Source organism: Typopeltis vanoorti, chromosome 3 (genome assembly GCF_054136105.1).
Source record: "Typopeltis vanoorti isolate ZY-2024b chromosome 3, IOZ_Tvanoo_1.0, whole genome shotgun sequence".
Taxonomy (NCBI): domain Eukaryota; kingdom Metazoa; phylum Arthropoda; class Arachnida; order Uropygi; family Thelyphonidae; genus Typopeltis; species Typopeltis vanoorti.
The window spans coordinates 3,327,056-3,349,413 of record NC_143551.1 but is presented as its reverse complement, the minus strand read 5'-3'; the positions used below and the strand labels follow the sequence as shown (position 1 = coordinate 3,349,413).

Genomic DNA, 22,358 nt, shown 5'->3' with positions numbered 1-22,358 from the left:
CTACCGCAGTGTTTGCATTTAAGTTTTGCAATATATTTAATACCTCTGATTCTTTAGCTTCAATTCTCACATTAGGTATTGCTATAGGTATAGAGATATCCTCACTTGGGTGATAGACTTTTGAGAAGTGATCACTCAGTAACTCGACTATTACATCTGATTTTGTCACCTCAATACCATCAGCACCCACTAAGGTTATCCTTCCGAAGTCATTCTTCCTCTTACTTGCCACATAGCGGAAGAACTCTTTGGGATTACCCTTGATCTCTTTGGCTAAGGTCTTCTCATAATCTGATTTAGCTTTTCTTACTATGCTGGTAACCTTCCTAGCTTGAGCCTTGTACTGCTCATGGGTGTCCTGATCGCCCTTCTCCTTGTAAATTCTCCATAACATTTTCTTTTTTTGCAGTTCAAGCTTGATACTACTGCTCATCCATCTAATGCCTGCCTTGTTTGACCTCCTGACCATAGGGACACAATCTGATATTGCTTTCCTCAGATACCCACTGATTTTATCCCAAGCACTGCTAACATCTTTCCCTTGCAATATGTTTTGCCATGGGATGGCTGCAAGCTCACTCCGAAGCTTGTTATAATTGCCTAACCTGTAGTTCCGTATATACCCCTTCTTAATAGAAAAATCCACAGATTTTGCAACCTCCCAAGTCAATACCACATGATCGCTTTCACCAACTGGAGGTAACGAGGACACCTTACTTATGCATATAACCTCTGAACCAATAACCAGGTCCAACACTCTCACACCACGTGTCCCTTCAGTTACGTGCTGTTTCAAGTAATTATCTCGCAGAAGATGTATGAACTCCATTTCCTTTTTGCTACGAGATATTTCCTCCTTCCAATTGATATCACCATAATTAAAATCCCCCATAATAATCACTAAGCCTTCACTCATTGCACTAAGTTGCTGATGCATGAATTCAATATCTTCCCCCGTACTCCCTGGCCTATAGCAGCATCCAACTGTATATTTGGTTGCGTTGGTCACTATTTCGCACCAGACTGCCTCAAATGAACTCTCATTCACATGTCTATCATCATGATATACTACTTTCTTTGGCTGCAACACATCGGCTATCATCAACAGTACTCCTCCTCCTGTTCTATCTTCTCTATCCTCCCTGAAAATACTGTACCCTTCACATTCAATTCCAGTGACCACATCTTCTGCTGACAGCCAAGTTTCACTAATGCCTACAACTTTTGGTGAGATTTCACTGACTAATGCCAAAAATTCTTCTCTCTTATTTCGAATGCTTCTAGCATTGGTATACAAAAATTGCAGATTCCCTCTAGATCTTGTACTGGCTTTAGAACTGATATATAAGTCACTAACTACCGTAGTCCTATGCCGATTTTTATCCCCTCTCTTCTGCAATTTATTCTGCCTATAAGGATCAATAAATACACAATCAGTGCTAAAGTTTCTCTCTCTTACACTCAACCTTTTCAATATTAGTTTCCCTGCCCAATAACTTCAACCTGTTCAGAAAACAATAACTCCTTCAATCGCTTATGTCCTTCCATGTTAAGATGCAGTCCATCTCTAGCATACAACTGCCTTTTTCCTTCAAACACACTCCAAACATCAACAAACTCCAGACCTCTTTTTCTGCACATTCTTGCAATCATATCATTCATTATCATTGCTCGTCTACTTAACTCGTAATTGTCAAAACGAGGCAGCACGCACACTATTCTCCCATTGACACTTTTCCTCTTCACAATATCTAATAATGTTCTTAAATCTTTTCCTACCCGATTTATACTACCTCTCAGGTCATTCGTACCCACCATAACTATCATCTTGTCTGTTTCATGCCCTCTCTTTATCGCTAATGCAGAGTAATTTATTAAAAAAGGGTGGCACACCATTTGGCAATTCCTATAGGTAGAGATGACCTGCTAATGCTTTTGCCTGGTATCTCCACTTGGGCCTGCTCCCACTGAAGGTCAAAACTAGTCTGGGTTGTGGCCCTTCCCTTAATGCATAACATTAGACATATCTGCAAGGAGATGTGTTTTGCATTATGGGAGATACTGAGATAGGAGTGTTGGTAGCTTGCTCCACCTTTGCAAAGAGTGTCCTAGTGTTGTACCACCTTACCCCAGTCCTGAAGATACTTTCAGGCGCAAACTTTGTTTGCTCACACTTGGATAAAGGATTAAACTAAATTTATTATATCTTATTAATAAAGTTTTCAGTTTTAATACATTAGACCAAATATGAACAATTCAACTTCACAGAAGAAATGGAAATCAAAAACAGATGGAAAGAATATTGTGAGGAACTGTGCAGTAGAGTAGATAAAGAAAATGTGGAGGAGCCCTCTCACCATGAAAATTTTGATTTGGAACCTCCTCCACTTAGGCATGAAGTTGAAAGAGCAGTTAAGCAGCTTAACAGCAATAAGGCACCAGGTACAGATGAAATCCCAGGGGATAATTAAGGCCACAGGGGATGGAGGTATAAGAGTGTTTCATAGATTGGTTACAAGGATATAGGAGACAGGATCATGGTCTAGAGACTGGACGAAGTCTGTTTTCATACCACTACACAAGAAAGGAGTTATGAAAGCGTGCAACAACTATAGAACTATTAGTTTAGTATCTCATGCAAGCAAAATTTTTTTGCAGATCATGCTAAATAGGATTGAGGCCAAAGTTGAGGCAGAGATGCCTGAGGAACAAGCAGGTTTTAGGAAAGGTAAAGGCACCAGAGATCAGATCCTTTGGCTTAGACAAATCATAGAAAAATATAAAGAATTTAGACTTCCTCTGGTAATGTGTTTCTTAGACTACTCTAAAGCTTTTGACTGTGTTCAGCATGTCAAACTGTGGGAAGTAATGAAAAGAATGGATTTTCCTCAACACCTTTGATAACCAACTTGTACAGGGAGCAAGAAACACAGTAAGAACGGGTGTTGGATTGACTGATTGGCTTCAGGTTGGAAAAGGAGTAAGGCAAGGATCTTTACTTTTTCCTCACTTGTTTAGTATATATACGGAGGACATCATGCGTGAAGCATTGGATAAGCTCAAGACAGGAATTAGGATAGGCGGTAGACTGATCAGTAATCTGAGGTATGCTGATGTTACAATACTCCTTTGTAATAACATGGAAGAACTAGGACAAATTCTTGACATAATTAACAAGATGAGTAATAACAGAGAACCTCAACTAAATCATAGCAAGACAAAGATTATGGTTCTCAAAGGAAATACAAACAGGGAAGCTCCTGAGAAACAAGTTTACCTTAATGGAAAAAGAATTGAGGAAGTCAGCAAGTTTGAGTACCTGAGATTAATTATTATAAATATGAAGAATTGCTGTTCAGAAGACATCAGAAGAAGGTTAGGAATGGCTAAAACAACAGTCAGAGACTTGTCTGAAATCTGGAAGGATGGATCTATCTCCATGGGAACAAAGTTGAAGATTTTGGATTCAGTTGTTTTTCCAACAGCGACTTATGGATGTGAGACTTGGAACCTAAAGAAGATAAGAAAAGGATATCTGCTTTTGAGATCTGGTGCTACAGAAGGCTGTCAAGGATATCATACACCGAAAGGCATACAAATGAATGGGTGTTAGAAAAGATCAGTAGAACTTTAAGGCTCCTTAAGGATATTGACAAAAGAAAGTTAAAATATTTTGGACACATTGAAAGGATGGAAGGAGGACTTTACAGAACAGTAATAGAAGGTAAAGTTCCTGGAAAAAGAGGGAGGGGGTTAGACCATCAATGAGATGGATGGATGGTGTGTGTGGAGCAACTAATCTTCAGAGAGTTGAAGTCTCCAGAAAAGCAAACAACAGGACTGTATGGTGAGGCCTGGTGCGGCACATCACTGAGCATCGGAGTGACCATACGGCATCTGTGGATGTCCAGTGAACATACAGATAAACAGATGATAAATATGTTGTCAGTTGAATGAACCTCCTATGATGAGTCTGCCGACTCAATGGAGGGTGCAATAATAATATTAATAAATGTGTTTCTAATCAGATTGTTCTAATCAGAGCTATATCCAGCTTACCAAGATTGTCTGGTTTGGTTTTGTGACAACCGTTGACACATACACAATGAAATAATACTAAACTTTTACATAACTGTACTTTTAAAGTTATTCATTTATTCAAAGAAAGTACTGAATCCTTACTCCATCATACAATCTTAAATTATAATAACTATCTTTCTATTCAAAAAAGGTATGGGAAATTATTATCATTCATTGTATTAAATAATTTTAAAACATTTAAGGATAATGTATTAAAACATATTACAATAATAAAACACATTAAAATAATATATTAAAACAAATTATCACATAGTAGCCAGGATAGCATGTTTAGAAGAATTCTATTGTAACGCACATATTTTTCTGTTTCTTCGGTATTCAAATTTTTATTAGTGAAAATTGTTCATCAGTTCTGTCTAGCTAGTATTAAATATGTGAATAGAAAAATTTCATGATGATTTGAATTTGAATTCCAATTGATGTTTCATGATACATAAAATGAAATACGAGGGTGGTCTGAAAGGTTCTTGGCCTAACAATGAAAAAACGAATTTTTAATTTCAAAATTATTTTCATTTTTTAACATAATCTCCCTTAAGACATTTATTCCAGCAATGCTCCAGCACCATTATCCCATCCCTGTAGTGGTTCTCAGTAAGATCTGCAAAATATCTCTCTATACTGCAATCACCTCTTGATTTGAAGAACAACACTAACCAGTGAAGAATAGTTTTAGTTTTGGGAAGAGACAGAAGTCAGAGGGAGCCAAATGTGGGGAATAGGGTGGATGTTTCAACAATTCATGGTACAGATTCCTTAATTTTCAAAGTGCCAAAACACCTTTGTGTGCAGGTGCATTGTCCTGATGAAAGATGATTTTTTTTCTTCTGCAAACCGGGTCTTTTCTCACGAATTTTTTCGTCTAGTCTGGTTAAAATATCGGAATAATATTCCCCAGTTATTCTTTTACCCTTTTCAAGATTATTAATAAACAAAACGCCTCTAGCATTCCAAAACACCAATGCAATGACCTTTCCTACTGACTTTGATGTGGAACTGACTTTGTCTTCTTCGGTGCTGAACAACTGGCTTCTGTCCACTGTTTGGATTCTGGTGTGTAATGGTGAATCCAAGTCTCATTCATAGTAATAAATCGATGCACAAAATCGTTTTATTCTTGTTAAAACACTCCAAGCACTGTTCAGAGATTTTCATGCGAGTGCGTTTTTGATCTGCTGGAGCAAGCGCAGCACCCATCTTGTGCAAAGCTTTTTCATTTGCAATTCTTCATGCAAAATATATCCTACATGTTCTTTTGAAATGCCTATAGTCTCAGTAGTTTCAAGCACTTTGACTCGACGGTCATCCAATACTGCATCGTGCACTTGATCAACGATTTTTAGTGTTGTTACACTTTTTGGACATCCTTCACATGGATCATCTTCAAGGCTGGTAAGGCCACCTCGGCAGCCGATTTCTTAATTGTCAAAAATGAAGGAGAAGAGTGTCCATAAACTTTTATGAACTTCAAGTGAATTTCTTTTTGCATTAAACCTTCTTTTGCAAAGAATTTTATGACCGCACGATACTGAATTTTATCCATTTCAAGGGATACAGACTACACTTTTGCTTTAGACAGCTCTATAATACAAACTTCTTGATAGAATGACCTGCAATTTCACATGGATGCTTATGGCATATGTACCAACTTAGAAAAAAAAAAAATCTTGCCAATAGTGTTGCTGTCTATGGTTGAGGCCGAGAACTTTTCAGACCACCATTGTATTTATGATTAATAAATATTAAATTTTACTTTGGCATACATCATCATCTCCCTCATGAAATTCTTGATATATATCCCCAGGGCATACAAGTTATTAAGATAATTAATCTGTTATCTGTCTGGACTCTAATATTGTCAGATTTATATTTCAGTCTTATAAGGCACTTCTTAATGTATTAATCCACCTAGATTCTGGTCTTCCTCTCGGACATTTTAATGCCACACTTGCAAAAAAACACATTTTGTTAACTTTTTTGATATTGCCAGTTCATCGGAACATGTTTTGACAGTTCTCTGGTTGGTTGGAAAGACATTGGTTCAAATCCTGTGTGGCTGGAGGAACCTTTATCAGGGCTTTTCAATCAAAGATGAGTTACCAATTCTAACTAGCTGGATTGAAATTTGGGTTTCTTTTGCTATGTAGTAAGTAAGATAACTATGGAAGGATGAGTGCTGATAGTGAGGAAGTAAAGTTGAATTATTGACTAATCATCTTGGAAGTGTTTACCATCTAGATCACATATGGGCAACCCCCGGCCCACAGGCTGGATTCAGCCCTAATCTATTTCAGCGAAGTTTCTCTGATTCATGGTGAGAGAAAACATGGTGTGTTCTACTAACTCACATTAAGCTGACGTCATATGACTTGCGCAAGACACACTATGTTTTCTCCAACCAAGGTCTCTTTCTCACTTTGACTAGTCTCACTTTGTGAACGTGTTACAACGTGTCAGTTCGGTACTTGCATTGGTGTTGTGCTATGTTCAGTGCCTGCAGCGTAGAAGACAGTTTTGTTTGACAGTCCTGAATATCGCTTATAAATTTGGGACAATGTCAGGGGCTATTGCAAAAAAAAAGAAAAGTAGATGCAGAGAATTGTCAATTTCAAGACAACTGGATGGAGAATTATTATTTTATTCAGAATAAAGGTTTGCTTGTATGTTTGCTGTGCAACGCATTCGTATCCATCAACAAAGAATACAACTTGAAGAGACACTTTACTTCGAGGCATGCGGATCACCCAAAAATTGAGGGACAACTACGAAAAGATGAAATACAGAAGTTGAAGAAGAACTTGGATACCCAGCATCAAATGTTCAACAAACAAAGAACACAGCACCACAGCATTGTCAAAGCCAGCTTTGTGGTAAGCGAAAAAATTGCTAAGCATTCTAAGTCATTTGGTGAAGGAGAATTTATCAAAGAATGTCTGCTGGATGTTGCAAGTATAATATGGCGTGAAAAGAAAAAAGACTTCGAGAATATTCATTTGTCGAGATGTACTGTTGTCCGACAGATAGAAATTATGGCTGATGATATCAAAAAAAGTTTAAAAGAGAAGATTGCTAGATTGGAAGCATTTCCAATTGCTTTGGATGACAGCACCAATGCCTCCGATACAGCACAACTAGCAATATTTATTTGAGGAGTTGATGTGGATTTCAACATCACAGAAGAATTATTGGCGCTTTGGCCGTTAAAAGGAACAACTACCAGTGAAGATATATTTGAAACAGTCAACACAGTCTTCGAGAGGTTTGGGCTTAAATGGAGTTCACTATCTGGCATATGCATTGATGGAGCACCTGCAATGGTTGGTGCACAGAAGGGATTTATTGGAATAGTTCATGAAAGAGCAATAGAACTACAGATCCATCCGGAAAAATGTAACAAATTTTCACTGCATTATCCACCAACAAAATCTGTGTGCAAAATCGATTAAATTCACAAATGTTATGGAAGTTGTAGTAGCCAGTATTAACTTTATTAAGTCACATGCACTTAATAACTGCCAATTTAAGAAGTATTTGGCAGACCTATTTTCGGATTATGAAGATGTGTCTTATTATTGTGAAGTGAGGTGGTTGAGTAAAGGTAAAATGTTAAACCGATTTTATGATCTGAGATAAGACATTGCAGATTTTATGGACATAAAAGGAAACACAATTAACCAAGTAAAAGATAATGACTGGGGGTGTGATTTAGCATTCGTTGTAGATGCCACCGGATACCTAAACGAACTGAATCTTAAATTGCAAAAACAAGGACAACTGGTTCATGAACTGCATGGACATGTCAGAGCTTTTTATAATAAACTAAGATTGCTGGAAAGTCAGATAAGAGCTAAAAATTTTTATCATTTTCCTACTATAGCACCTCATAAAAATATCCCTTATAATTGTTATGGAGATGAACTGAAAGCACTAATAGAGCAATTTGATACAAGGTTTGCCGACTTCAAAACCAAAGACTCCACATTCGCTATATTTGCTTGTCCGATAGATGCTGATGTAAATAATGTGCCAGAAAACTTACAGATGGAACTTATTAAGCTTCAGGCAGATTTAGTGCTAAAATCACAATTAAACAGCATTGCTTTGATGGATTTTTATAAATTTTATTTGGTGGAAGAAAAATATACAAATTTACACACCTTTTCAAGAAAAATCATTTGTCTTTTTAGCAGCACATATATGTGTGAACAGTTTTTTTGAGGATGAAATACAATAAATAAAAAATTCGGACAAGAATAACGGACGAAAACCTCGAAAATTCTATGCGATTATCCTTAAGTAATATTAACATCAATATTGATAGTCTCGTAGTTGAAGTACAAGGCCAATCTTCACATTAAATTGTAATGTCGTTAATTATATTATAAAATTTATGTAGAGCTTTATACCAAAGCATTATATTATAAATAATGAAATATGAAGCACAACTTGTTTTAATTCATTTAATATTAATTTATTTTATTTAATAATTTGGCCCAGCCCTCGACTTGGAGGCAGAATGATAATTTGGCCCCCGAACTAGGAAAGGTTGCCCATGCCTGATCTAGGTTGACATTGCCATGCTGGATATGACATTTAATGAATTAGAGAATAAATATTGAATATTGCAGAACCTCAATGAGAACATAGCCATAGGATTAGACTTCATATCTGCCTGCGTATTATGAGAGTGTGAAAGGAATTATTAGTTCCTCTAACCAAGCTGCTTAATTTAAGATTAAGTACTGGGAAGGTGCCATTGAAGTAGAAAGAGAATAAAATAGTCCTACTGCATAAAGGAAACTTCTAGATAGAAGTAGCAAATTGTAGGCTGATCAGTATCCCTGGAGCAGTGGTTAAGGTATTGTTGAAATTGGGGAAAGATAGAACTCAGGAGTGGGTTTATGTAGGAATATGATACTCTATATGGGACAACATATAGAGTATCACATTTTGTGAAGAGTACATGTAATGAGCTCACTTTTTTTTTTATATAGTAAAATGACAATGAAGTTAGATAAGTGAAATGGCAACTCGGTGTGCTGCTGGATTTTACAAATGCATTTGACAGGATTCCAGATAGAACTCTGTTGCATAAATTGGATCAAATGGGAATGGATATAAATCTGGTGATATGGATTAGAGGGTGGCTAATGGACAAAAATCAGAATGATTTATGGAGGAGTTGCATCTAGGAAAAGGAAGTCACAGTAGTGTTCCACAGGGCTCACTACTTGGTCCTCTGTTGTTTAATTTGTATATCAATGATATAAGAAATGATTTGATGGGAAACACTCAATGTTATTTGCTGATGATGCAAAACTGGGAAGAGTGATGGAAAATGAAAGTGATGTAGAGATCCTGCAAGAAGACATAAATAAACAAGCAGTATGGCAAAGGTAAATGGCTGCCAGTTTAATGTGGTCAAATGCAAAGTAATGCATGCACTTGGGGCAGAAGAGATCACACTATGTGTACTATATTGACAGAACTGAGCTGCAGGAAATTAATGAGGCTAGATATTTGGGGGTGACTGTAAACAGGGAGTTGAAGTTTAGAGGTCATATTGCGAAGATTTCCAAACAGCAAATCTGATTATGTGTTGTTGAAAAAACACACTGACAAGCAGGGATAGAGACATAATTGTTCCCCTGTATAAGGCCTTATAAATAAATAAATATATATGAATGATCCCAAAATCCCACATCTGGACTACTGTGTACAGATATGGACATCCAGATTCTGTGATGTGGGGAAGAAGAAATGGTAGGGAGGATCCAGAAGCGAGTAACAGGTCTATGGAATGCTCATTATAAGAATAGAATAAGATTTGTGGGCTTAAAAACCTAGCTGAAAGGCAGTTAAGAGGAGACATGATATAAGTTATTAAAGTTATTTTATAGGATTGACATTGAAGACTTTTTTTCAGAACATGGCAGGAACAAGGGAGAGAATGAAGAGCCACCCACAGAAATTGTAAGAGTGTGATTAGCAAGGGTGTTAGAACTAGCTTTTTTTTGCTTGGTGGATGGAATGGGTAGCCAGAGGTGGTTGTGATTGCTTCATCAATGAATGAGTTTAAGGAGAGGTATGATAGGCATTGTGTGAATAATGACTAGTGTGAGAATAATGGATCTCCTGTGATGAGTCTTCTGACTCTATGGAGATACCTGAATAATAATAACAATATTTAGAATAGCAGCTATTTAAAAATAGCACACCCCTTGGGGCTACATATCAAGAAATTGATGATGATGATTAAAAATAAGAAATCAAAATTTGAACATTAGAGTTGATGTTTCTATATAAGCTTAAAATGAAGAATTGGTTACTAACCTTCAGGAAAAAACCAGTCAGCATAAGTAATCAAAGTATCCACAATCGAGCTGTGTGTGTTGGCAACAGTCATATTCATCCTTCAAAACAGATATATCAGATGCTATATTAACATATATTTAAAGAAATGCAAACAGATATAAGATTATATCTAAATTTTTAAATCACAATTCTAAAAGTACTATGATTTTATTATTACACAAAACAATATGTTAATGGGAGATTATATTGTAAGTGGCCGTGCAATTTAGTGCTCGTGTAAAATTTGTGATTTTTATCTTTTATTGGGGTGCTTAAGGGTCATCTCTGTATGTGGAGGTCTTCTCTGTATAACTGAGAGAAGACCTCCACATAGCCTTTAAAGGAATGCGGAGAACCGACCAGGTCTTCTGACCTAATGTCCAATCCTCACCTTCTCGTGGTGCACCCTGTTGGGTATCTACTTGGATACTGAACGAACGAGGATGGGCTGGCAATTTGGGATTTAGCCGACCAAATTGTATTCTTATTGGTTAAACCAAAATAAAAAAAATGATGGTACAACATGACTTCATGCAGGCTGGGGCGTTGCTCGGTTAAACAAGGCCCCCCCCCCCCGTTGTTTTCGCCAGGGAACCAGGGTGAAGAGTGAAAAGTCAGCTACTGGAACAAATCTGAAAACAAACCCCAACTCAACATCACCAGAGTTAAAGATCGGTACTATCAACGTAAGAAGCCTGAATGGCAAAGAAATGGAGCTAGCTGAGGAATTAGATAAGTACCAGATCAACATAATAGGGGTGACTGAAACAAAAAAGACAAAAACTGGTGAGATCTTTCTGAGCAATAAATACAAAATGTTATATTCAGGTAATGACAATCGAGAAAAAGAAGGAGTAGATATAGTATTCAACACAAAATACGAGGCTAATTTTCTTGAATGGCACTCAGTCTAATAATGTGAGCAAATATGAGAATGGGAACTGGACAATGAGACTTATTTGTGCCTATGCTCCCACAGAAGGTTCTACTAAGGTAGAAGTGCAGGAATTTTTTTGAGGCTTTAGAAAAAGCAACTGACACAATGAAAAAGGAAAAGTTGGTCCTTGTTGGGGATCTAAATAGCAGAGTAGGATATGATTGTAAGACATACAAAAATATTTTGGGAAAATTTGGAGAAAAGAGCAAAGCCAATAATAATGGCAAATATCTGTTGGATTTCTGCTCAGTTCATGGACTGGTTATTACTAACACCATGTTCCAACATAAAAATGTCAATAAATTCACATGGAGAGAAGAGGCAAGGAATAAGAAAAGTATCATTGACTATGTTATTGTTGATAGTGATGTTTAATCCCTGGTGCAGGACACCAGAGTGTACAGAGGATTTGAAATTGGAAGTGATCACTATTTAGTCTTGAGCAGGAGAAAATTGAATTTCATATCGAAAAGAATGACATGTAAGAAAGCTTTAAAGCGAGTAAAAGTTGAGCAGCTCTCAGATGTGAACTGTAGACTAAAATACACAAAGATTATTGAAGAAAAAATGAAAGAGTTTGAGAACAGGAATCAAACCTTGGAGATTTAGTGGCAAGCTCTGAAGATTTGATTTGATTGATTCAGCCAGAGAGGCATGTGGTGAGGTTGTCTGTAAGGATAAAAAAATCAGAACTCCCTGGTGAACATAGGAAGTTAAAGAGGCAGTGAAGGAAAAGAAGAAAGCATATCAAACATTTCTGTCAAATAAGTCAGCTTGTGCTCTTAGAGAATATAGAGACAAATGCAAGAATGCTAAACACTGTGTAAAACTAGCTAAACAAAAGTCATGGGAGGACTTTGGCAAGAATATAGAAAATAAATATCAAGAAGGTGGCAAAATATTCTGGAGGTTTGTTGAAGAAGCTTAGGAATGGAGGAAAGAGTGCTGTAAAAGGAGTTAGAGATGATAAAGGTGACATGAAAATGGAAGAAAAAGATATCCTTGAAGTATGGAGTAATTACCTAGAAAAACTGCTAAATGAAACAAGCAGTGATGCTTGTTTCATTTAGCAGTTTTAATCAGGAGTAGATGATATTCGACCAGAAATGCTGAAGTATGGTGGTATAAAAGTCTTACAGTGGCTGCACTGCATAGTTCAGAAAGCCTGGACAGAGGGACGAATTCCCGATGATTGGAGTAGAGCTCTCATAGTACCAATATATAAAAAGGGAAATAAAACTGAATGTGAGAATTACAGAGGTATTTCACTACTGAGTGTTCCTGGCAAGATCTATGCAAGTATACTTGAGAAACGGTTGAGAAGAATTGTGGAAGAAAACCTTGGTGAAGAACAAGCTGGATTCAGGCCAAATAGACTCTGTCAGGATCAGATCTTCACTTTATGACAAATAGTTGAGAAAGCATGGGAATATAACAAAGATCTGTATTTAAGTTTTGTCGATTTGGAAAAGGCATATGACAAGGTGCCAAGAGAGAAGCTATTCAATACGCTGCAGTTAGATGGTGTCAATGGGACATTATATCAAGCAATACTTAGTCTTTATTTGAGTTGTGAGTCAGCAGTTAGAATTGAATGAAGTACAGGAAGATGGTTTAATGTTAAATCTGGTGTGAGACAAGGATGTACATTATCCCCTCTGTTATTCATTATCTATATGGATCACATTATGAAGGAAAGTGGTATTAAACATGATATCAAAATTGGAGATGTTAATGTCAGCTCTTTGCTTTATGCAGATGATGTTATACTTCTCAATAAATCTGCTACAAGTCTGCAAGATTCTCTGACTAAATTGAATAGCTGTTGTAATAGATATGGTATGAAGGTCAGCAATAAAAAGACAAAGACAATGAAAATAGGCAGAATCATTGAAAATGTCAACTGTGTTGTGAATGGAGAACCTGTGGAACAAGTAAAATATTTCAGCTACTTAGGGACGATTTTTACTGAAGATGGTAAATTAAATATAGAAATAGACAACAGAATCAGCAAAGCTGGTATGGTGGGAAGTCAATTGAATAAATTCATATGGAATAAGAGAGAAATTAGTCAGAACACTAAATTAGCTGTATACAAGACAGTGTTCAAACCAGTTTTAACTTATGGATCTGAGAGCTGGGTCAGAAGTAAAACACCTGACCAAAGACTGGAGACCGCAGATATGAGAGTCCTGAGAAAGATTAGCGGCGTGAACAGATGGCATCAATGGCAATATCATATTAAAAATGAGGATATTAGGAAAGAACTTGACACTGTCAGCATCCAGGAATGCATTAGCAGAGCTAATCTCAGGTGGTATGGTCACTTAAATAGAATGGGAGAGGAAAGATTAGCAAAACAAGTGTTCTCTGCCAGGTTGGCAGGAAAACAACCCAGAGGAAGACCAAGATATAGGTGGATTGATACGGTACAAAGTGCCTTAGACGATAGAAATATAAGATCTGATAATATTGGAGTCTTGACAAGTAACAGACTGATTTGGAGGAAAATTGTAGATAGGAAGTTAGTAATGATGTAATTTTTTTCATGTAGTACTATCATATCCTGTACACCCCTTTGAGGGTACGTGGCAGGAAATTGACGATGATGATGATGATCTCTTTTATTGTGCTTTTTCATTAGAAAGTTAGTGTATTTATAACATTTTTATTGTGATATTGTCAGCATGGCACCAATGCGATGAACAATGGTGGCAAAGACCAAGTTGTCCGGCAATTTGAATTTGCAAAATTTTATTCAGTGCAGTATGTCCAAAATGCGTTCGTTGAGAAAATTAAAGAATATGTGGAAGGAAATTGAAACTGCAGAGAGAGAGAGAGAGAGAGAGAGAGAGAGAGCGTATTAAGTGTATCCAAAGTAAACGTCTGTTAGCTGATAAGCATGCATCAAATACTGATGGAAAGATGGAAAATGATGTTATTTATGTTGAACATGAGGCTGTGGAAATAGAGGAGAACGAAATGGACATTAATAAAGAAATCTGTGTGTGTTATGTTCCATCGAGTCATTTTCGACTCCTGGTGATTCTCTGAACACACATTCTCCATTCAGATCTGTCCCTGGCCATATATTTCAGAATTTCCATGCGCATTCCAGTTGCTTCTTTAACTCCATCCATCCACCCATCTAATTCTTAGTCTTCCTCTTCTCCTGCTTCCATCAACTTTAGCAAGCATCACCATCTTCTCCAGACTGTCATTTGCTTGCATAATATGTCCAAAGTATGACAATTCTTGCTTGATGATCACAGCATCAAGGGAGCAATTTGGCTTTATTCTGTCTATCATTGATTTATTGATATTTATTGTTTGCTTTGCAGTCCATGGTATTCTTAGTAAGCATCTCCAAACCCACAATTCAAATGTATCTATCTTTCTTCTTTCACTCTTTCTCAGGGTCCAACTTTCACATCCATACAGCATCACAGTACTGCAGAAGCGATAAGAGATTAGCAGGGCTGAAAAGAGAAAGAAGAATGTAGTCCAAAGGAATAATAAAGTCAGATTGAACAAACAAGAAAAACAAGTTAAGAAGAAAACTATGTATGGAGACTCAATGAACGAGGAAGTACTTAACGAAAATGTGAAAAATTCCTGTTTCCTGAGAGCAAAAATTCATGATATTAGTCATGCCATCTGGATGCAAAAAAGTAAGTTGAAGGAAATGATTTGAGAGGCGAGAAATATTCTATGAGGGAGGATGTAAAGCAGTTGTTAGATGAAGCAAAACTGTAGAGTTAGAAAGTGAAGATTGTCAGTCTCCTACTATGCTATGATAGAGGCGAACTAAGGAGCAGGTCGTTGGTAGCCAATGAGTCTATATGTAGATTGTGTAGAAGGAATGATACAGGATTTGTACATTGCTGATGGACTGCATATAAATGGTTATGGTCTTAAGTGTCTGGAGAGAGAGCTTTATTAACCGAGCATGCTGAAGTGCAAATCCAGTAAAACTTAAGCAATTAGGGTGGAAGTAAGTGAGTTTGTGCGAAGGCACTAATGAGGCGAGTGAGTGTGAGAATGACCAAGTGTGGAATCTAGTCTCTCAAGCAAAAATATTGAATATGGTAGTCAATTAAGTAAAGGTTCATTGTGGCTTAAAGGGATGCTGAAGTTTGTATATACTAATGCCAGAAGTAACAGGAACAAGAGAATGGAATTTTTGGCATTAGTTAATGCAGCTTTGCCAAAAGTTATAGGCATTAGTGAGACTTGGCTAACAGTAGGTGATGTAGTTACAGGGACTGAATGTGAAGGGTTTAGTATTTTCAGGAAAGATAGAGAAAATAGGATGGGAGAAGGAGTACTGCTGATGATAGTAGATGAATTGCAGCCATAAAAGAATAGGAGACAGTCGAGAAAGTGGCTGTTCCTTTGAAGCAATCTGGTGTGAAATTAAGGCCAATAAGAAAATATACAGTTGGTTATTGCTGCAAACCACAGATAGACCTCCACAGATAATCTGGAACACATGAAGCACTCAATTTGTACAAGGTCAAGTGGGGGGACTTAAACTATGGAAATATAGACTGGAAGGAAGAAAGATCACATGGCAGGAAGGAAATTGAATTTATACACCGACTAAAAGATAATTACTTAAGGCAGTATGTTATGGAGGGGGAATAGGGGTGGAAGGGTGTTGGACCTGGTCATAGGATCAGAAGAGCTATCCATAACCAAGCTGACTACAACGCCTCCCATTAGTGGAAGTAACCATGTGGTCTTGACTTGGGAGATTGTACAACATGAGGAATATTCTGTCAAGAAGTGGTACATGTGCAACTACAAGACAAGTAATTAAAACATGCTTAGGAAGAAGCTTAAATCTGTACCATGGCATAAAACACAGCAGGGTAAGGATGTTATGGCAAAAGATCATCTAGAGGAAGCAGTATGATTTGGTAATCCCTTTTCATTTATGAAGAACAAGAGAATCGTTCCATTGCCTGAAGGTTGAGGAGAAACGCACACTGATGAAATGGATGTTTAAGGTCTTCTCCTTCTTATTCTTCCTAACATGGATTTTAGGCCAAGTGGCCTGTTCCGGTCTCATGCCATCTCTTTCTTGGTCTTCCAATTCTTCTTTTTCCACTTATTTTGTATCTGTATAATATTTTTGATAGTCTGCTGTTGTCCATTCGATTTAAATGTTCTAGCCATTTTTGTTTATACGGATGTTTTAGATTAAGTCTTAAATTTCACAATTCCACCAATTTTTTTGCTGGCCTGGTTGGCCGAGTGGTTAGTGTGTCCGCCTCCAGCCAAAAGGCTGTGGGTTCGAATCCCAACGTGGGCATGAATGTTTGTGATCGTCTGTGAAAATACTAGTGGTGGTGGTAGGCAATAGATGGCACTGGTGTAGATGATGATGGAGATGGAGAGATGTAGAGTAGGTGCCCTCCCTCGATGAGTCTTAGGACTCCCTGGAGGTGTCACGTAATAATAATATATATTTAATATATATATTTAAATATATATATATTAAATTGTATACTTAGGAGGGTTAATCGAGTAGGAGTTAGATAGATGAGTGATATCATTAAGTACAAGCTGCAGAAAATGAAAATGCTGTGGAAGGTATATCAAGAGAAAGGTGACCAGCAAACTTATGAACAGTACAAAGCTAAGGTAAGAAAGTTGACCAACATGGCAAGAAAGACAAAATCAGATTACGAGAAGAATCTAGCCCAGCAGGCCAAAGGAAATCCCAAAGAGCTCTTTGTTATTTGGCAAGTAAGAGTAAGGACTATGGAAGATTAACCTTAATGAGTGCTGATGGTCACAAGGAGACAGAAGAGGATAAAATAGTTGAGCTCTGAGTGACCATTTTGCAAGGATATATCATCCTAGTGATGATGCTTTAACATATGTGACAGACACTTATGTAGGAACAGAGGTGGATGAATTGGAGGTTCTTACAATATTGCAGAATCTCAATGTAAATACAACTGTAAGATTAGATAGAATAACAGCTAGGGTTTTGCATGAATGTGCAAGGGAATTAACTGGCAATGCCTTTGACTAGGCTTTTTAACACGTTCGCTGCCAACTACGAGTATACTCGTAGTTGGTAAACCAGCCACACAAGCCAGCTACAAGTATACTCGTGTGATGCTTACCGCCGGCAACGAGATTATCGTACTGACCTTGAAGAAGTGAAAATGCTTGGCTTGTGGAGCGAGCATCAAAACTGTGTATTCTCATAGATGGTATATGCTCTGCACAAGCCAACTACGAGTATACTCGTATGACGCTTACTGCCAGCAACAAGATTACTGTACTGACCTTGAAGAAGTGAAATTGCTCGGCGTACGGGAACAGACTATGCCGAAGTAGCGTGGCAGCGAACGTGTTAATTTAAGTCTCAACTTTGGTGGAGTTCCAAGGGAGTGGAAAGAGGGCAAAATAATTCCCTTGCATAAGGGAGGTTCTAAGACTGAAGTAGCAAATTATAGATTATAGAACAAATTATAGAACAAATCAGAATCTCAAGCATGGTGATAAAAATACTAGAAAAATTGGTCAAAAAGGGAATTCGAGGATGGGTAGATAAAAATATGATACTATATGCGGGTCAATATGGCTTTGTGAAAGATCAGTCATGCCTTAGTAATTTACTAACTTTTTATAATAGAATAACAGCTGAGTTCGATAAAGGAAATGCCTACATGATGATTTTACTGGATTTTGCAAAACCATTTGATAGAATACCACATGGAACTCTGTTACACCAATTGGAACAAATGGGGAAGGATATGACACTGGTTAAATGGATACGAGGGTGGGTGCTGGACAGATATCAAAAAGTGGTACATGGAGGGGCAGAATTGAGGCAAAAACAGGTGACTAGTGGTGTGCCGAAGGGTTCAGTGTTGGGACTATTGCTGTTTAATTTGTGCATAAATGATATAGGAAATAACCTGAAAGGAAATATTCAGTTGCTTGCTGATGATGTGAAAATAGGTAGAGTAATAGTTAATCAAGGTGATGTAGAGAGCTTGAAGGATGATTTAAATAGGCTGTCAGTGTGGGCAAAAGATAATAGGAGTCAGTTTAATGTCAAGAAATGTAAAGTTATGCATTTTGGGATAAACAGATTACGTTGTGTATCACATTAAAGGCACTGTACTCCAGGAAATAGATGAAGCTGAGATTTAGAATTGGTGGTAGACAGAGTGTTAAAATTTAGTGGACACATATTGGTAATGTTGGCTAAGGTAGCCCAGAAGATTACTTGGCTATTGAAGAACACATTAACAAGTAGAGATAAGTTGTTATTCCTCCTTTTTATGCCCACATCTGGATTACTGTGCTGAAGTCTGGTCCCTTTGATTTCTTGGGGGATTAGGAAGCAGTGGAGAGGATTCAAAGGCAAGTGACCAAGATGGTGAGTGGGCTGTAGAATGTGCCCTACGAGGATAAATTGAGGGTGTGTGGATTGTAGAGATTCTTTTAATAAGAGAAAAAGAGGGGATGTGATAGAAATATTTAAGTTGCTTAAAGAGTTTTATAGGATGGATGTAGGAGAAATGTTTCGTGACTTGGCTAGAGGGGCCAGAACAAGGGATCATCCCTGGAAGATGAATAAAGGTGTGTTAGTAGGGGTGCGAGGATTAGATATTTTGCTTGGAGAGTTGTGAATGAGTGGAATGGGTTACCTGAGTCAGTTGTGAGTGCTTTGTCTGTTTTTTTTGGGTTCAAGTAGAGGTATGATAGATTGTGTAGATTGGGTCTCCTGCGATGAGTCTTTAGACTCCATGGAGGTGTCCGTATAATAATAATAATACTTGTATTTTTCACTTTCTAAAAGTACAAAGAAGAAGATAAAGAGAAACATTTCAAAAATGTTTATAGTGGGAATTCCAGTAGGGTTAAGATAATCAGAGATCATATTCATTTCTTGGTAAATTAGCACAATGAGAGCAAGCTGAGGAATAGTCGCAGAGAACTTTCACTAAATGAACAAAAATTTGAAGGAAGAAAGATCACACGAGGGAAAGAAAATGGAATTACATACATATTTACAGATAATTACCTGAAATAGCATGCAATGGAGAGAACTTAGGGTTTCGAAATGTCAGATTTGGTTACAGCATAAGATCTATCCATAATTAAGGTAGCCACATCATTTTTTACTTGGGAGAACAATCATGCAGTCTTGATTTGGGAGGCTGCTAAACTTGTGACAGTTTCAGTTAGGAAAGGGGCTAGATATGTGAAATCTGAGAAAAATTAAGAGAGTAAAAAAGATGGCACCAATGGCAGAATCATATTAAGAAATTATATTAATATGATTTCTTAATATGAAGTGGATAAAATTTTTGATTAGTTAGAAGTGCCTTAAAAGATCAAACTTGCTAGTATCTTTCAGAAAGCCAATCTTCAAGCCATCTAACCAATCTGGTAATCTATCAAATGCATTTTCAAAGTAAAAAAAAGAAAAAAAACTGTATATGAACCTCTCATATCCAACATATTCATTCACCTTATCATAAAACAAAAGCAGTTTTATTATATAAGTGGATATTAAATCCAACATTATTTCAAAGCTGAATGTAGAAACTATGAAAGTTTCTTAAAGTTGACCAGAGAGCTTACAGGAATACACTCCCTGACATTCATGAGTTGCCTTAGTGCAGACTACTTAGAAGACACAGGCACCAACAAGCATCTATATAATTGTCTTTTATTAGTCCATTTTGATAAGGTTTCACTGGCCTGATGGCTGTTTTGAGCTGGTTGGTTCTCATCAGAAAAATCTCAATATATCTGGAGTGTATTTCTGTACACTCTCTGTCAACTTACTTTACAAAAACTTTCATAGTTTCCACATTTGGCTTTGAAATAATGCTGGATCTAATATCCACTTTACTTATATAATTTTGCATCGCTGAACTGAAGCCTTTTGGCTCTTTATTTTAGCATAAGCATCTTGCTTAAACAAGACTTGTCCTTCAGAAACCCATGCTGACCATGCAACCCATCCTGTATACTATTTCTAACCAATTTTTCCAACACTTTGATTACATTATTCTTGTTGAGAGGCTTATACGCTGGTTAAACATGATAACTAATATTTAAGGAATTGACAGCGTATACTAGAAATATAGATTAAATAAACTTTAATATATACTTTCGATATTTTGGCGAACGTCACGTTGCCATCTTCTTGGGAACTTACTACAAAGACACATGCACACAAGTACTAATAACAGCAAATGAGACTGAAGCTACGAAGCTAGTGTTTTCCTAAAGTCCTGATGGTGCCCCCTGGCGGGCTATATTGGTAGTTCTTGGCCTTTGGGCTGAAGTTCTTCTGATAAAAGTTTCCCAAATTTGGGGCAATCTCATGCATCCAAATTTGTTGAGGTTTGGCATGTTCCTAAGGGCCGAGGCTGATTCCATGAATAGTCTTTCATACTTGAACTTGCTGCGGTGTATTACTGTGGCTTTCTTCCATCTTATTCTGTGGCGAGTATCCAGAGCGTGGTCTGCAAGCCCAGAGTGGCTGTACTGGTGAAATCGGATGTAATCCTTGTGTTCTGAGATTCTGATATTTACTGTCCTGCCTGTTTGGCCAAAGTAGGACAGTTCACAGCTGCAAGGGACCTGGTGTACACCAGGTAGGTCTCTGGTGGAGCGGATAAGGGATGCCAGTTTTCTATGTGGTCTGTAACAAGTGGTCAGGTCATGTTTTTTTAAGATTTTATTGATTTTTTCCGAGGTGCCTCGGATGTAGGGAATGGTGATGGATTTAGAGTAATCTTTTTTGTGAAGGGGAGGGGATGGTGGGTTGTGGATAACTGGGTTAAGTATTTTTTTGGATTTTTTGGAGGGGGTAGCCGTTGGCTGAGAAAGTGTCATGGATGTGATTTAGTTCAGTGGTTAGGGCTTGATCATTAGAACAGATTATTTTTCCCTGTTGAATAATGTCTTAATAACTCAATATTGTTGTGAGGAGGGGGTGATGGGATTGTTGGTGAATGTATCTGCTTGTATGGGTGGGTTTTCTATAAACTGAGAAAACCAAGGTTCCATCAGGTTGGCGGGTGACTAGTGTGTGTCTAGGAAGGGGAGGTTATTGTTTTCCTCTTTTTCCAGGGTGAATTTGATTCTAGGGTGTTGGTTGTTTAAGTGTGTTAGGAAGGAGAGGAGTGAATCCGGGCCATGCGGCCAAATAGCGAAAACATCATCAACGTAGCGAAGCCATATGGTAGTTTTTGTGGGGCTGAGTTTAAGGCTTTCTCTTCAAACATCTCCATGAAGAAGTTGGCCAAGGGTGGGGAAAGTGGTGAACCCATGGCTGTCCCCTCTATCTGTTTGTACAGTTTTTCCTGCCAAACAAAATAGCCTGAGTTCATTGTAAATTGAAATAGGGCTGAGATATCGGGAGGAAATTTAGCTTGGATTAGCTCTAAGGTTTCTTTGAGGGGGACATTCGTGAATAGGGAGGAGACATCAAAACTGACCATTATGTCATTATGTTGGAGTGTAAAGTTTTCTATACTGGCTTTGAAGTGGGCTGAGTATGTGTGATGGTGTATTGCCAGTATAGTGTGAGAGCACTTCGGCTAAATGCTTGGCTAGTTTGTAAGTGGGGGAATCAATGCCATCTACTATGGGACGTAATGGCACATTTTCTTTATGTATTTTTGGGAGCCCATATATGCAGGGGGGGGGGGTCTAGAGTTATAAGGTTTTAGTCTTTTAATGATCCAAATTGAACGCGGGATTCGCCAACTTCCAAACCACATCGCCAACGATATTAGATTGGATGTAGCCTGTGTTCTCAATAAAGCAAAACCTCCAAAATCCAACATATCCATTAGTGAATACAAGGCACTACAAGAATTGAAGAGAAACAAGAAAATAGTGATCACCAAAGTGGATAAGGGGAACGCCACTGTGGTACTCAATCTTAAAGACTACACAGGCAAGCTAAAGC

The 22,358-nt window shown here is 37.6% G+C and overlaps 1 protein-coding gene across 1 annotated transcript in view; it reads right to left on the bottom strand.

Moving 5' to 3' along the window:
- Positions 1–22,358, bottom strand: part of LOC150107867 (uncharacterized) — a 393,004-nt gene that overhangs the window by 132,417 nt on the left and 238,229 nt on the right. Inside the window, exon 10 of the mRNA XM_090415366.1 lies at positions 10,435–10,514. Coding sequence (XP_090271492.1) covers positions 10,435–10,514 — 80 coding nt within the window. The remainder of the gene's footprint in view (positions 1–10,434; positions 10,515–22,358) is intronic.